General features: G+C 41.3%; 1 protein-coding gene across 1 annotated transcript in view; it reads left to right on the top strand.

Moving 5' to 3' along the window:
• The window catches only part of LPIN1 (lipin 1), a 189,876-nt gene that overhangs the window by 90,696 nt on the left and 84,735 nt on the right, over nt 1–14,445 (top strand). Inside the window, exons 2-3 of the mRNA XM_042783670.1 lie at nt 10,528–10,728; nt 12,012–12,107. Of these exons, the coding sequence (XP_042639604.1) occupies nt 10,528–10,728; nt 12,012–12,107 (297 nt within the window). The remainder of the gene's footprint in view (nt 1–10,527; nt 10,729–12,011; nt 12,108–14,445) is intronic.

Below are 14,445 nucleotides of genomic sequence, written 5' to 3'. Positions count from 1 at the left end.
CTTATCATGTTCTTCAAGACCTTCTTTTATCTTGAACTTGTTGACTTTACCAACATCATTTCATACATCTTCTTTGGAAATTAAAGCCACATGTGCCTGATTTTAGTTGCTTACACCCTTCTGGTTTTTCTTTCGTCTATGTCTTTGGATTAGTGATTGCTTTCCCTTAGCTTTTTCTGTGGTAACTCCATCAGTTCCTGCAGGTCTCCGTTCACACAACAGCTCAGAAAAAGACTTTTTTGCAGTCTTATTGATATTAGCCTTTGTTCACAGTTGCTCACATCCTCCACTTCTTTCTTTCTTGATACTTAAAACAAATCTGTAAGTATCTTGTTTGTCAACTTCCCCACATTGTTAGTCTTGCTTACTACTCTGTCCTCAGTGTTGAAACTGCTCAAGAAATACATGTTGAATGAATGAATGGCTTTAATATTGCTCAAGATGACATTTATATGTAAGCTAGAGAAATATGCATGAGAACTTTACCAGAAGAGTTGAGAGAGCAGATTTAGGGAAGAGGGGATTTACCCTGGGCCTGTGAAGTGGGGATGGAGCTCTGGTGACATAATGGTTAAAGCTTTAGCTGCTTACCAAAAGGTTGGTGGTTTGAACCAACCAGCTGCTCTGTGGAAGAAAGATGAGGCAGTCAGCTTATGTAAAGATTTACACCTTGGAAACACTATGGGGCAGTTCTACTCTGTTCTAAAAAGGGTCTCTATGAGCAGAATGGGGAGCTCTGGTAGCATAGTGGCTAAGGCACTTGACTGATAACCAGAAGGCTGGTGGTTCAAACCCACCAGCCACTCCTCGGAAGGAAGATGGGGCAATCTACTTCCGTAATGATACTGCCTCGGAAACCCAAGGAGGGGTCGCTATGAGTCGGGTCCGACTTGACAGCACATAACAACAACAACAACAACATGAGCAGAATCAGGAGCTCTGGTGGTGTAGTGCCTAAGGCATTTGACTGTTAACCAGAAGGTTGGCGGTTCAAACCTGCCAGCCACTCCTTGGAAGGAAGGTTGGGCAATCTACTTCTGTAGACTCCAAAGATCCAAAGAGGGGTCACTATGAGTCGGGTCCAACTTGATGGCACACAACAACAATAACAATGAGCGGAATTGACCCAATGGCAGTGGGTTTGTTTTTTTAGGTGCAGTGAGGTTTAACCACCTCAAGAGCCTTATTATAGCAGATGCTCAGTGGCCACCCCAGGTATACATGTTGAGGAGAGTTCCTAGGAGCATATTACCAGGTGAGGCCCATGACCTTATTATTTGTTAAAAATTAATGAGCAAACAACAGACAGGTATCTAAGGTGGACAGTAACAATAGAGAGGTAGACATTCTTTAGAACAACCAACCACTGGAGATGAGAGGGACAGCATTTGCCCAGGGACAAAGTTCATAAGGCAAGAAGAGACAGAAAATAAGGAGGAATGGAAAGGGGAAACTGGAAAGAAGTGGAATGAGTGATGTTACATTGTGGGGATTGCAGTTAATGGCATGAAACAAAATGTATATAAATTGTTGAATGGAAAACTGACATGCTGTGTAATCTTCACCTCAATCACCATAAAAAGGTAAAAAAAACCCTATCAATCAGATTTCTTTTAAGTATAGGTATTTTCAGGTTTGCAGATGAGTTATTCAGTAGAGTGTAGTCGAAGATATCAGAGTACCACTAATTTATGCTAAAGCTAAAAATAATATCAGCATTGTCTGATTATTTCTAGTAGGAAAATGCAACAGACCATGGCAGTGGCATACAGTAGAAAGGTCGCAGGACTAGAAATTGGGAACTCTGAGTCCTGGCTCCATCTCTGCCACTGCAGGGGAAGGGAGGAGGGGGGCTTTTGTGCGCCACTTCCTGCTTCTGAGCGTATTTCTTTAGAATGAGGATGTTGGAACAACAGCTCCCTAAGGATCTTTACATCTCGGATATTTTTGGGCTGTTTACGGTAACTGTGAATGTGCTCACTGCAAAAGGGGATGCATGGTTTGTTCTTGAGGACAAGATAATAGAGCAACTTTAGTTTAAATTATTAAAGATAGCTTTTCAGTTGCTAAGAATTAAAGATATCAGTTAGAGCTGGAATTAGGCCTTGCGCAGGTCATTTAGGTCAACATCCTCATTTTACAGATGAGATGCTAAGATGCAGAGATGTGGTAATACCATCTTGTCATGCGCTTTTTCTTATGAATAAAAAATGTCAAGCTACGGAAAGACAGAGAGGAACCTCAAATGGATATTGCTAAGTGAAAGAAGTCTGTCTGACAAAGCGACATAGTGTATGATTCCAACTATTTGACGTTCTGGGAAAAACCAAACTATCGAGACAATAAAAAGATGAGTGGGTACCATAGGTTCAGGAGGAGTGGGGAGGGGTGAATAGTTGGAGCATAGGGTATTTTTAAGGCATTGAAACTATTCCATATAATACTGTAATGGTAGACACATGACTTTATGCATTTGTCAAAACCCATTGGACTGTTCAAATGCACCATATGTATGCAGAAACTACTGTTTCTCTTACCGTAGGAGAAGAGGCAGATGGGAGCTCTGTACTTCCCGCACAATTTTTTTGTAAACCTAAAAGCTGCTCTAAAAAATTACCAAACCAAAGCCACTGCATTTGGTTGATTCCAACTCATAGTGATCCTGTAGGACAGAATAGAACTGCTTCATTGGTTTCCAAGGCTGTAAATCATTATGGAAGCAGACTGCCTAATTTTTCTGCCATGGAACAGCTGGTGGGTTTGAATCACCAACCTTTTGATTAGCAGTCAATGGCTTTAAACACTGTGCACCAGAGCTCCTCTGAAAAAATAAAGTCTATTAAAAAAAAGTTACCCAGAAGGTCCTTAGATCTTCTTAGGAGCTGTGTTATGAACAACAGTTCTTAGCTGATCTGGCTTGGGTTCAGGACCTTGCTGATGGTGAGTGATTCCCCCATAAACATAGCTTATATAGAGGGTGTTGAAGTTATCAGAAACCACAAGGGATGTAACAGGGGGCTTGACAGAATGGAAATAGATGTTGTCAGAAGGCATGGTTTCCAAGTTTGGTGGCACACCTTCTCAGCTATGTAGTCTTGGGCACTGACTTCATTGCACTTTTTGTTTTTTGTTTTCTCATCTGAAGGGCCGTATACCTACACGGTAACTGTGAGAACCACTTGAACATGAGACAATATATGTAAAAGTAATTGTATAAAAATGCCCTTCATACTGCTTGTAAATAGCTGTGGAGTAGAGATTTACCAGTTTAGGTAAGCACAGTATGTTAGTAGGTTTAACACTGAGGGTGCTATCTTGTTTTATAAAATGATTGACTGTAAGAAGTATTAGGGTTAAAAAGTCATTTTTAACATTGTACATCTTTTCATCTTTTTTTCTTGCATGAAGTTGGCTAAACCTGAACACCTAATCAAACTTATAAAATACATTCTTTTTATATTCATATATATATATATGAATATAAAAACATATATATACATATATATACATATATACATACATATACATATATACATATATACACATATATACATATATACACATATATACATATATATACATATATATATAAGAGCTCATGACAAGATGGTATTACCCCATCTCTGCATCTTAGCTTCTCATCTGTAAAATGAGGATGTTGACCTAAATGACCTGTGCAAGGTCTAATTCCAGCCCTAACTGATATCTTTAAACACACACACACACACACACACACACAGTGACTCCCAGCACTCTTCTGCTCACTTGTTGTACTGTGTTGGCTTGCATGTTGCTGTGATTCTGGAAGCTATGCCACTGGTATTTCAAATACCAGCAGGGTCATCCATGGTGGACAGGTTTCAGCAGAGCTTCCAGACTAAGATTGGGAAGAAGGATGTGGTCACGTCCAGTTCTAAAAAAATGGCCACTGAAAATCTTATGAATAGCAGGGAAACCCCTCAGGTTGGAATTCACTCAAAATACAACTGTGGAAGAGGTGCCTTCTCAAAGTAGAGTTGACCTTAATGACATGGACAAAGCTTTTGAGACCTTCATTTGCTGACACAGTGGCTGTGACGATGGGCTCAAGTAGGCCAGTGATTGTGAGGATGGCACAAGGCCAGGCAGTGTTTTGTACTGTTTTACATATGTTGGCATGAGTTAGAGCTGACTCAGCGGCACACCAACAACAATGTACTTGACCATTACCAGGGCAGATTCAGATGGAATCTGAATTTCCTTGCAAACATTTACTCTGCAAGGAGAAAGATCTGTGTCCATCTCTGAATGTGTTTACAAAAGGATGTGCTTGTTTTCTTAGTTGACTGAGGAAGTGTAGTATCAATCTGGAGAGTTTCATTTAAAAGTTTGAAAGGAGCCAGTCAGGGTTTTCTTGTATTCTTGTCTTGGATGTGTCATGACTTACTTCTAGGTCTCTGCCCTAAATTAGAATGAAATGAACAGTTCTTATTAGCACATTGCAGGCAGGACACTTGTCTCAACCACTTTTGAAGCTTAGTTCTGCATTTATAAAATGGGCATATTATATCACTTCTGCTTATTTCATAAGGGTTGAAGCGAGGCTTACAAAAGGTATTTTTTGTTTTTGTAACTTGAAAGGTCAAGGACTGATCTTTGGCTTTAAGGAGAGTATGGCATACTGAATGATATGAAAACCATATGGACCAACAATGACAAAATAGAGATACATCAGAGGAAGAAAATGCATAGGTCCAAAGTGTACAAACCTAATGTTACTCAGTGACATTTGTGTACATGTACTGTGGTGGTTCCTTGGATAATTGTTAGTGACTTGAATGGGGAAGGTTCATGTGGTCGCACATATTAGGGTAGTTGCCTTGAAGATTCAGAGCAGTGTGAGCCAGGTAGAATGGGGAGGTCGTGGGATTGGAAGAGTACATTTTGCAAATCATACATGTTCAGGTGGTATTTGAAGCTATGTGACTTCCTGAGTCTACCAAGACATTAAGGGTATAAATAGAAGAGAGGGTCCAAGACATGGCCCTGAGGTATAAATGCAGTTATGGTTGGCAAAACAAAGGACCCCATAAAGGTTAAAGCCAATTGAGATGGTACCACATTCTTTCTTTATTTATTTTTATTGTGATTTGGGTGAAAATTTACAGAGCAAATTCACTTTCCATACAGCAGTTCACATACACTTTGTCTCATGACATTGACTGCAGTTTCCCACAATGCAACCAGTTGCCCTCACACTTCCTCTCCATAGTTACCTCTTCCCTGTGTCCTTCCTTCCATGCATTCCTGCCCCCTGAGCTGTCTCCCTGTGCATACACAGCTCGTCTATTCTCCCATGATTGTTTTCTCCAATGAGTGTATCTACCTAGTGTAAATGTTCATCTCATATGCCTGTCTTTTGGAGATGGTACCACATTCTTGAAGGGAGGCAAGAGGATGGTTTGGTGCCCAGCCGCATGAAGCAGACCACAGAGGTGTGAACAGGGGAGAGGCTGGAGGAATTGGCTGGGCCAGAGCTAAGATATGAATGTGTGGGCCAGTCTGAGGTGTCATAGCACAGCATAGCAGGGCACAGTGACAGACAAGAGGATGGAACTTGGAAAGCCAAAATATGCTAAAGTGAGTGGTTATTCAAGGATGGGTCAGCACCAAGGTGGTAATCAGGAATCCAGAAACTATGAAAGAAGGCCACAGTCTAGTGGCAGCCCAGACTACTGCTACTTTGAGTCCAGAAGTATCTCTTGAATTTGTTCCTTTCTCATCATCTCTTCTATATGCCTCGTTTCAGGCTGACAGTATTGCTTGTCTACACCTCATCTATAGCCACCCAATTAGTCTGCTTGCCTTGGTTTCATTTCTTGCTAGTCTTCTCTGTGTTTTGCCACCCCCCCAAACTTGCTAGCTGAAAGTGAAGAAGACTTGAAGCACTTACTGATGAAGATCAAAGACTACAGTCTTCAGTATGGATTACACCTCAATATAAGGAAAATGAAAATCCTCACAATTGGACCAGTAAGCAACAACCCGATATATGGAGAAAAGATTGAAATTGTTGGGGATTTCATTTTACTTGTTCTACAATCATTACTCATGGAAGCAGCAGTCAAGGAATCAGACGCATCTGCTGCAAAAGACCTCTTTGAAGTGTTAAGAGGCAAAGATGTCACTTTGAAAATGAACGTGGGCCTAACCCAAACCATGGTATTTCTTCATAGTGCCTTAAGGCACTTGACTGCTCATCAGAAGGCTGGCGGTTCAAACCCACCAGCCACTCCTCGGAAGGAAGGTTGGGCAATCCTACTTCCGTAGTGATACTGCCTCGCAAACCCAAGGAGGGGTCGCTATGAGTTGGGGCCGACTCGACTGCAAACAACAACAACAACAACAACAACAACATATACATGTGAAAGCTGGATAGTGAAAAAGGAAGACTGAAGAAGAGTTGATGCCTTTGAATTGTGGTATTGGCAAAGAATACTGAAAATACCATGGACTGCCAGAAGAATGAACAAATCTGTCCTAGAATAAGTGCAGCTGGAATGTTCCTTGGAAGTGAAAATGGCCAGACCAAAGTCTACTCACCTACTTTGGTCATGTTGCCAGAAGGCACTAGTCCCTGGCAAAGGCTATCATAGCTTAGTAAGATGGAGGGTCAGAGAAAATGGGGAAGACCCTCAATGAGATGAATTGACACTGTAGCTGCAATGATGGGCTCAGGCATAACAAGGATTGTGAGGATGGTGCATGACTGGTCAGTGTTTCATTCTGTTGTACACAGGGTTGCTATGAGTCAGAGCTGACTCAATATCACCTAACAGCAAATTTCGTTTATTTTCTTGATGTTGAGAGTGTGCACAGCAAAACATACAGCGGTGCGACAGTTTCTACATCTACAATTTAGTGACATTGATTTCATTCTTTGAGTTGTGCAGCCATTCTCACTCTCATTTTCTGAGTTGTTCCTCCCTCATTAACATAGACTTCACTGCCCTCTAAGGTTCCCGGTCTAATCTTTTGAGTTGCTGTTGTCAGTTTCATCTCATATAGGTAACTCTTAAAAGAATATCATGTGTAAGGCAGAATTTTTTTAACTAGTTAAGCTAAACTATTATTTGGTTTTAAGATGACTTCAGGGGATATTTTTAGTTTAAAGTTTAAATTCTTTCTCAGGGCAATCATTTATGGGGTTCATCCACCCTCCATGGCTCCAGAAAGTCTACAGCACATGAAAATTTTAAATTCTGTTTTGCATTCCTCCCCTTTTGATTGTAATTCTTCTGTGGAATCTTTGATAAAAATGATCAGTAATGGTAGCTGGGCACCATGCAGTTCTTCTGGTCTCATGGAAAGGAGATAAGTGTTCATGGAGACAATTAGCCACAGATTCCATATCTTCCTCCTATTTCTGACTCTACTTCCTTGAAGCCATGTGACTTCATGAGTCCACCAAGGCATTAAGTGTATACGGAGAAGAAGTATATAAAGAGAAGAGAGGGTCTGTTCATCTTCTACTGTTGTGCATTGGATGTCCTCTTATAAGCTTTTAAAACCCCAGGCACTAAACAATGAACTAAGAAGTTGAACAGAAGGACTACACATGTTATTAGACTAATTAACTGGGGTGTCCCATGAAACCATGACCCTAAACCTCCAAACCAAGGAACCAAATCCCATGAGGTGTTTGGTTATATATAAGCAGCCTCAGCAGCTACTCTTTGTTCTTGTAAATATATCTGTCATACAGTTTTTGCCAATTTAACTTTTTACAAGTGTACAACTTATTAACTGCAATTACAATAATTGGCTGTGCAACCCTACCCTTAATCAATATGATTTTTTCATAACCGTTAACCCCTCTTTTCCACCTTTCTCCCACCCCTTGTAACCATTTGGAAACTTTGCTCTCTATACATTTGCCTTTTGTTATCTTTTTATAAGTGAGATCTGAAAATATTTGCCTTTTGTGCTTGGCTTATTTCATTCAGAATAATGTCTTTAAGTTGTATCTGTAATGTAGCATGTATCAAGACTTCATTTCTCATATTGGCTTAAGTAGTATTCCGTTGGATGTATGTACTATATATATATGTTGTTTTGTTGTTGTGTGCTGTCGAGTCGGCCCCGACTCATAGCGACCCCTCCTTGGGTTTCCAAGGCAGTATCACTACGGAAGTAGATTGCTTAACCTTCCTTCCGAGGAGTGGCTGGTGGGTTTGAACCACCAGCCATCTGTTGGTGGGCATTTAGGTTTTTGGCTATTGTGAATAGTACTGCCATGAATACTGGTATACAAATCTCTTTTTGAGTCAGTGTTTCAAATCTCTTGGATATATACCCAGGAGTGGAATTGCTGGGTCATATGGTAGTTCTAATGTTAGTTCTTTGAGGAACCACCACGCTGTTTTTTTTCACAGTGGCTATATACCCTTTTGCATCCCCACCAGCAATGGGTAAGCGTTCCAGTTTCTCCATTCTTGCCGACATTTGTTACTTATTTATTTATTTTTTTAAGTCTTTGCCATCCTATTGGGACTGAAATGGTATCTCATTGTGCTTTAGATTTACATCTCTCTTATGGCTAATGATGTTGAACATCTTATATGCCTGGTAGCCATTTTAATGTCCTCAAATGTTTATTCAAGTATTTTGCCTATTTTATGATTGGGTCGTCTTTTTGTTGTCAAGTTTTATACATATTTTATCCATCAGATATGTGGTTTCTGAAGATATTCTCCCAGTCAGTAGCTTGTCTTTTCTCTTTTTTTTGTAGTCTTTTGATGAAGAAAAGTTTTAAAATTTTTATGAGGTCCTACTTTTTTATTTTGTCTTTTGCTATTTGTGCCTTTGTTATTTTATTAGATAACCCATTGATAAAAACTACTACTGACGATGCTGCCCTTGCATTTTCTTTTAAGAATTTTATGGTTTTTAGTTTTCAAATTCAGGTCCTTAGGCGCTCTGGTAGCGTAGTGCCTAAGGCACTTGACTGCTAATCAGAAGGCTGGCGGTTCAAACTCACCGGCCACTCCTCGGAAGGAAGATGGGACAACCTACTTCCATAGTGATGCTGCCTCGGAAACCCAAGGAGGGGTCGCTGTGAGTCAGGTCGACTCGACAGCACATAACAACAACAACAACAATGCATTTGAATTTCTTTTTATATATGGTGTCAGACATGGATCCTGTTTCATTTTTCTGCATGTGGATATCCAGTTTTCCCAACATCTTTTATTGAAGAGATCCTTCTTTCCCCATCAAATGAATTTAGCACCTTTGTCAAAAATCAATTGACCATAGATGTGTGGGTTTATTTCTGGACTCTTGATTCTATTCCATTGGTCTTCTCTTTCTCTCTCTCTCTTTTTTTTTTTTTTTTTAGCTATGCTGCTTTTTCTAAATCATGGATCTAATTGTCAATTTGTTGTCCAGAATCTCTCTGCCTTTTCACTGCTGCATAGTGAAGTCTAAATTTCCTAGCTTGGTTTTCAGCTCTACCTTCCTGCATGTTCTCTGTCCAAGGCACAGTTCCCTCTTTGTGCCCCGAGTATTCAGGCTTCTGTGCCTTTATGCATACCTCTCCTTCAACTAGAGTTCCCTTTTTTCTACCTTCTTACCTGAAAGTGTTCTATCCCTCCACCACACCCCCCTCAAGTACCCCTTGCTCTATGATACATTCTTTTCTTTCCTTGGTCACACCTTCTTTAGTGTTTATTTAAAACAAACACACATAATAACCTTAAACAAACTAGTGGTTGTTGAGTTGATGCCGACTCATGGCTGCCTCATGTGTGTCAGAGTAGAACATTGATGTATATTTTAGTTACTTATATTTGCTTCTCTCTCCTTCGTGAGCCTATGGGCCTTTTAAGGTGATGGGCACTGTGCATTTTTTATCTCTGTGTCCCTGGCACTAGGCCATTTGTAGAGTAGATATCCTGGATGTCTGCTGAGTGAATTAGCTATTCAGACAGGCAGAAGCAGAGCACAGTGATCCCCTGGCATGGTGAGAGAGAAATCAGATAAGCGGACAAGGACTGGAGTGGAAATAGTTAAAATTTTTTTTTTTTCTCCTTCTCAAGTGCAATTAGTCATTTTTCCAGGTAATATTATTAAATACTTCCTCTGGGAGTATATGAAGATGTTCAAAGTATAAAGTATAGTCTCTTTTCTCAAGAGTCTTAGGATTCAGTTCTGTAAAACATGTCAATAGTGGCAGAATAAGGCAGGTCAATGGGACCGTAGTCGCAATGTGATAACTACACTTAGGCTTCATGGGATGGTGGTGGTATTTGGTGAGTTTGCTGTTCGGGGAAGCAGGAATAGGTGGTGGGGGTGAGTAATGTGGAGCACATTATAGGGAAACAAAATGATATGTACAAGATTTAAAAGTGAAAAGTGGAATTTAACATACATTGATATGTTTTTGAAATGTGAAGAGTGGTTCATTTTTATTGGATTTCAGTGGCCTTCCTTGAATTATTTTTTTTGTGTGTATATATGTTTTGTTTGCTTTTGTCTATTTTCTAGGCTCAAACCATGAATTACGTTGGGCAGTTGGCGGGCCAGGTGTTTGTTACGGTGAAGGAACTCTACAAGGGGCTGAATCCTGCTACACTGTCTGGATGCATTGATATCATTGTTGTTCGCCAACCCAATGGGAACCTTCAGTGCTCCCCTTTCCATGTCCGCTTTGGGAAGATGGGGGTGCTACGCTCCCGAGAGAAAGTGGTAAGAGCAGAAGACCCTGGTAGACAGATTGTCTCCTCAGAGAAAATCATTGTACGTCTGTGACTTTGAACATCTTGAGCTTCTCTCAGATCCAAATTTTTAGCTTTCAGTTGGAAAGGGCTACTGACTAAATGGACAATTACTAATTCAAATTATTGTAGTTACTATGACTGTGTAAATTACTCTAGAATTTAGTGGCATAAACCAACTGTTTATTATGCTCATAAATTCCATAGGTCAGGAATGCAGACAGCATAGCAGGGATGGTTTGTTTCTGTGTTGTGTTGTCTGGGGCTTTTGCTGGCAGATTCCAGGGCTGTATGGGGCCTGGAGTCATCTGAAGGAAACCTTGTTCACTCACGTGTCTGGTGGTTGATTTGGGCTCTTGGCTAGGATATTAGTGAGGCTTTTGGCCAGAACACCTACAGATGGCTGTTGCATGTGGTCTACCCTTCGTTCACCACACGGTGGCATGGTATCAAGGGCGAACATCACAAGAGAAAGGAAACCAGGCAGAAGCTGTATCCTTTTTATGGCTTAGCCTCATGGGCCACATAGTATCACTTGTATTATATTCTATTAGTTCAGATAATCACAAGTCTGCCCATCCTCAAGAGGAAGGGGACTAGACTTTATTTATTGGCAAGAAGTGGCAAGGTTCTGGAAGAGGACATAGGTCTAGAAATATTGATGTGAGTACGTTTTGGTGAATACAACCTATCAAACAAATTGAAAGAAAAATATTAAAAGAAATTATGTATTTCATGCCCTTACTTACAATGAAATTTTAAATAATGTATTATGATGAATTCTTTGAATTAAGTTCAACTGAAAACTATTAGTTGAGAGTATTTCAAAGATCCTAGCTAACAAACTGTTCCAGGGTATAATTTCTAAAGGGGCCTAAGGAGACTTTGATTGCAGTTTGAACTCTACTACTGACCAGCTGTGTGATCCTGGGCCAGTCATTTCCTTTATCTGGACCTCATCCTTTTAGCTGGAAAAGGAGGAGCTGAGCCTGGTAGTTTCCAAGGTGCCTTTCACCTGAGTTCTGTCCTTCATGGTTAGCTATGTGCTCTCTAGAGACCACAACCCCTGAGTGCATAGGTCTCCATGAGGGCAGTCACACTGGGTTAACTGATTGGGATTTGGAATTGAGAGATATTTTGGGTGTATATTGGTATAAAGTGTGTATGTAGATACATACATGGTTATCCCCTACGAGGTTTCTTGTTATGGTGAAGGCAGCTTATTACTTTCTTAAAAATATCTTTTTCCTTCAGGTTGATATAGAAATTAATGGAGAGTCTGTGGATTTGCACATGAAATTGGGAGATAATGGAGAAGCATTTTTTGTTCAAGAGACTGATAATGATCAGGTAAGGAAGGCTGGGTCAGGATTACTTCTTAGTTTTGAGATCTGAGCAGTGCTCATCCAGAAGTGTGTGTGGAGAAGGAATGCTGGCACCAGGCTGTGTGGACAGTGACAGTGTGAAAAGCAGCCCTTTACCCACACTACACATTTGAGCCAGATAGGGTGAGGCCTGTCCACATAACACTTAGAAGTTCTGGCCTTCTGAGACCATTGGTCTCATGTATCCCTGCTTTAGCTGGCCGTCTATTTCTCAGGCGACAGAGGCAATCAACCATTTCATCTGAACCATTGTCCAAAGCATATAAATTGTACTGATATATCAATTCCCAAATGGCCATATGTCCTCATTTTTATTTGGTGAATGACCAACCACTTTTATTCTTTAACTCACCCAGAAAGCCTCTTAGAAGGAGTCTGATGCACTGATTCCTCAGTGAAATCCAGTTGAGCTAGTTCCTTTATGGAAAGACAGCCTGATTAAAAAGGAACAGCTCTGTTCAACTCTAAACCCTAAAACTCATGACAGTAGCTTTCAGTTTCACAACAGAATTGTCCCAGGGCCTTGCTTCCATTTGGTCTGCCCAGGTGAATGTTTGTGGCCCTACTCCTGGTTAAAGATCCAACATTTGAGGAATCCCAGAGTCCTCACCCTTCCTTCTATATCTACCTCCTGTGGCCATCAGGGATGCCTGCCCTTCTGTTCCTTTATCTGCCTCTTAAAGTGGAAGGCTTTGATAATTATTAGTTGACTCCTGTGATACTTTGGGAGCTCTAGTGGTGTGGTGCCTAAGATATTTGACTGCTAATCAGAAGGCTGGCTGTTCAAACCCACCAGCCACTCCTCGGAACGAAGACTGGGCAATCTACCTGAGATACTGCCTCGGAAACCCAAGGAGGGGTCACTATGAGTCCGAATCAACTTGATGGCAGTGAGGGGTTTTTTTTTTTTTTTTTTTGGGTGATACTTTGGGAGAAACTCTTTCTACCTCAAATGGATGCTTGCTGTTTGTCCCTTGGCTTTAGTTAGATTTTAAGCCCTAATTGCTGAGGAAGCATTTTGGGAGAAGATGCTATAGACTGGCAAGATAACAGTAGACCAGCTTGACTGGCCTTACATAGATCCTGTGGGTGAGATAGGATCCTGGGGTTCAGAATATGTTCTGCCCCATGCACATGCCTTTTATTATTCCTGGGAGGAACAGAGCCTGCTGGAATTGGGGACTCTGTATCCTTCGTCCCCAGATTGTTGCAGGATGTGGGCTCTACTCTGGCTTCAGCAGGTGTACTTTTCTCCACAGGTTCTTGCTGCCCCTTCTTTTCAGTTTGAGGATAGGCCAGAACTGTTTGTTCAACTCTTGACCTACTGCCTGTGTTTCTCCTTCGTTTGGTCAGTTTGACCAGTTGCATTTGGGCTGTAACATGCCTTCTAGATTTTATGTTTTTAGCATATTTGATGCTCTCTAAACCAAATTAAGGATTCCTTGGGTAGTGGAAATGGTTAAGTACTCAACTACTAGCAGAAAGGTTGGCAGTTTGAACCTACTCAGAGGTACCTCAGAAGACGGATCTGTCAAGCTGCTTCTGAAAGGTCCTTGAAAACCCTCTGGAGCAGGTCTACTGTGCACACGTAGGGTCACTATGAGTCTGAATCCATCTGATGGCATCTAACAATAATATTCGCCACAGGGATCCAGGTGAGGAGAGGAACTCAGCCACACCCAAAGCAGCAGCAGTGCGGGAGAGCAGGAAAAAGGGGATTAAAAGCCAGGAACTGAGACAGAGGAACAGTCAGTTGCAAGGATCCAGGTGAAGAGAGGAACTCAGGCACGCCCAAAGCAGCAGGGCGGGAGAGTGGGAGAAAGGGGATTAAAAGGCCTAGGAATCTGGACAGAGGAGGAGTCACCCACAGGGACCCAGGTAAGGGTGGTACGAGAGGTTTCCAACAGGGAGGCAAACTTGTCTGTCGCTTTGTCCTACCATGGTGACGTGTTGATGTGAGTTTTGAGGCTGAGTCACTGGTGTTTCTAACCCAGCGGGATGCACATGGTGCACAGGTATCATCCCAGCTTACAGACTGAGACAGACTAGGAAGAAGGAAGAGGCCGTCCACTTTTTAAAGAATTGGCCAGGGAAAACCTTATTAATAGCAAAGAAATACATTACCGCACAACTTTATGAATAGTCCGGTTAGGTTAGAAGGCTCTCAAAATAGGACTGGGAAAGAGCTGCATCATCTGAGTAAACCCAGCCTTACTCCTATGGATAAGGTAAAGCTTTTGAAACCTCCATTTGCTGATGTGGCACCACTCAAATTGAAGAGAAATAGTGCAGACATCCATTAA

This window comes from Orycteropus afer, unplaced genomic scaffold (genome assembly GCF_000298275.1).
Source record: "Orycteropus afer afer isolate SDZICR_OR568_19922 unplaced genomic scaffold, OryAfe1.0 scaffold00025, whole genome shotgun sequence".
NCBI classification, from domain to species: domain Eukaryota; kingdom Metazoa; phylum Chordata; class Mammalia; order Tubulidentata; family Orycteropodidae; genus Orycteropus; species Orycteropus afer.
The sequence above is the reverse complement of the archived record's forward strand: the minus strand, read 5'-3'. Positions and strand labels throughout refer to the sequence as shown.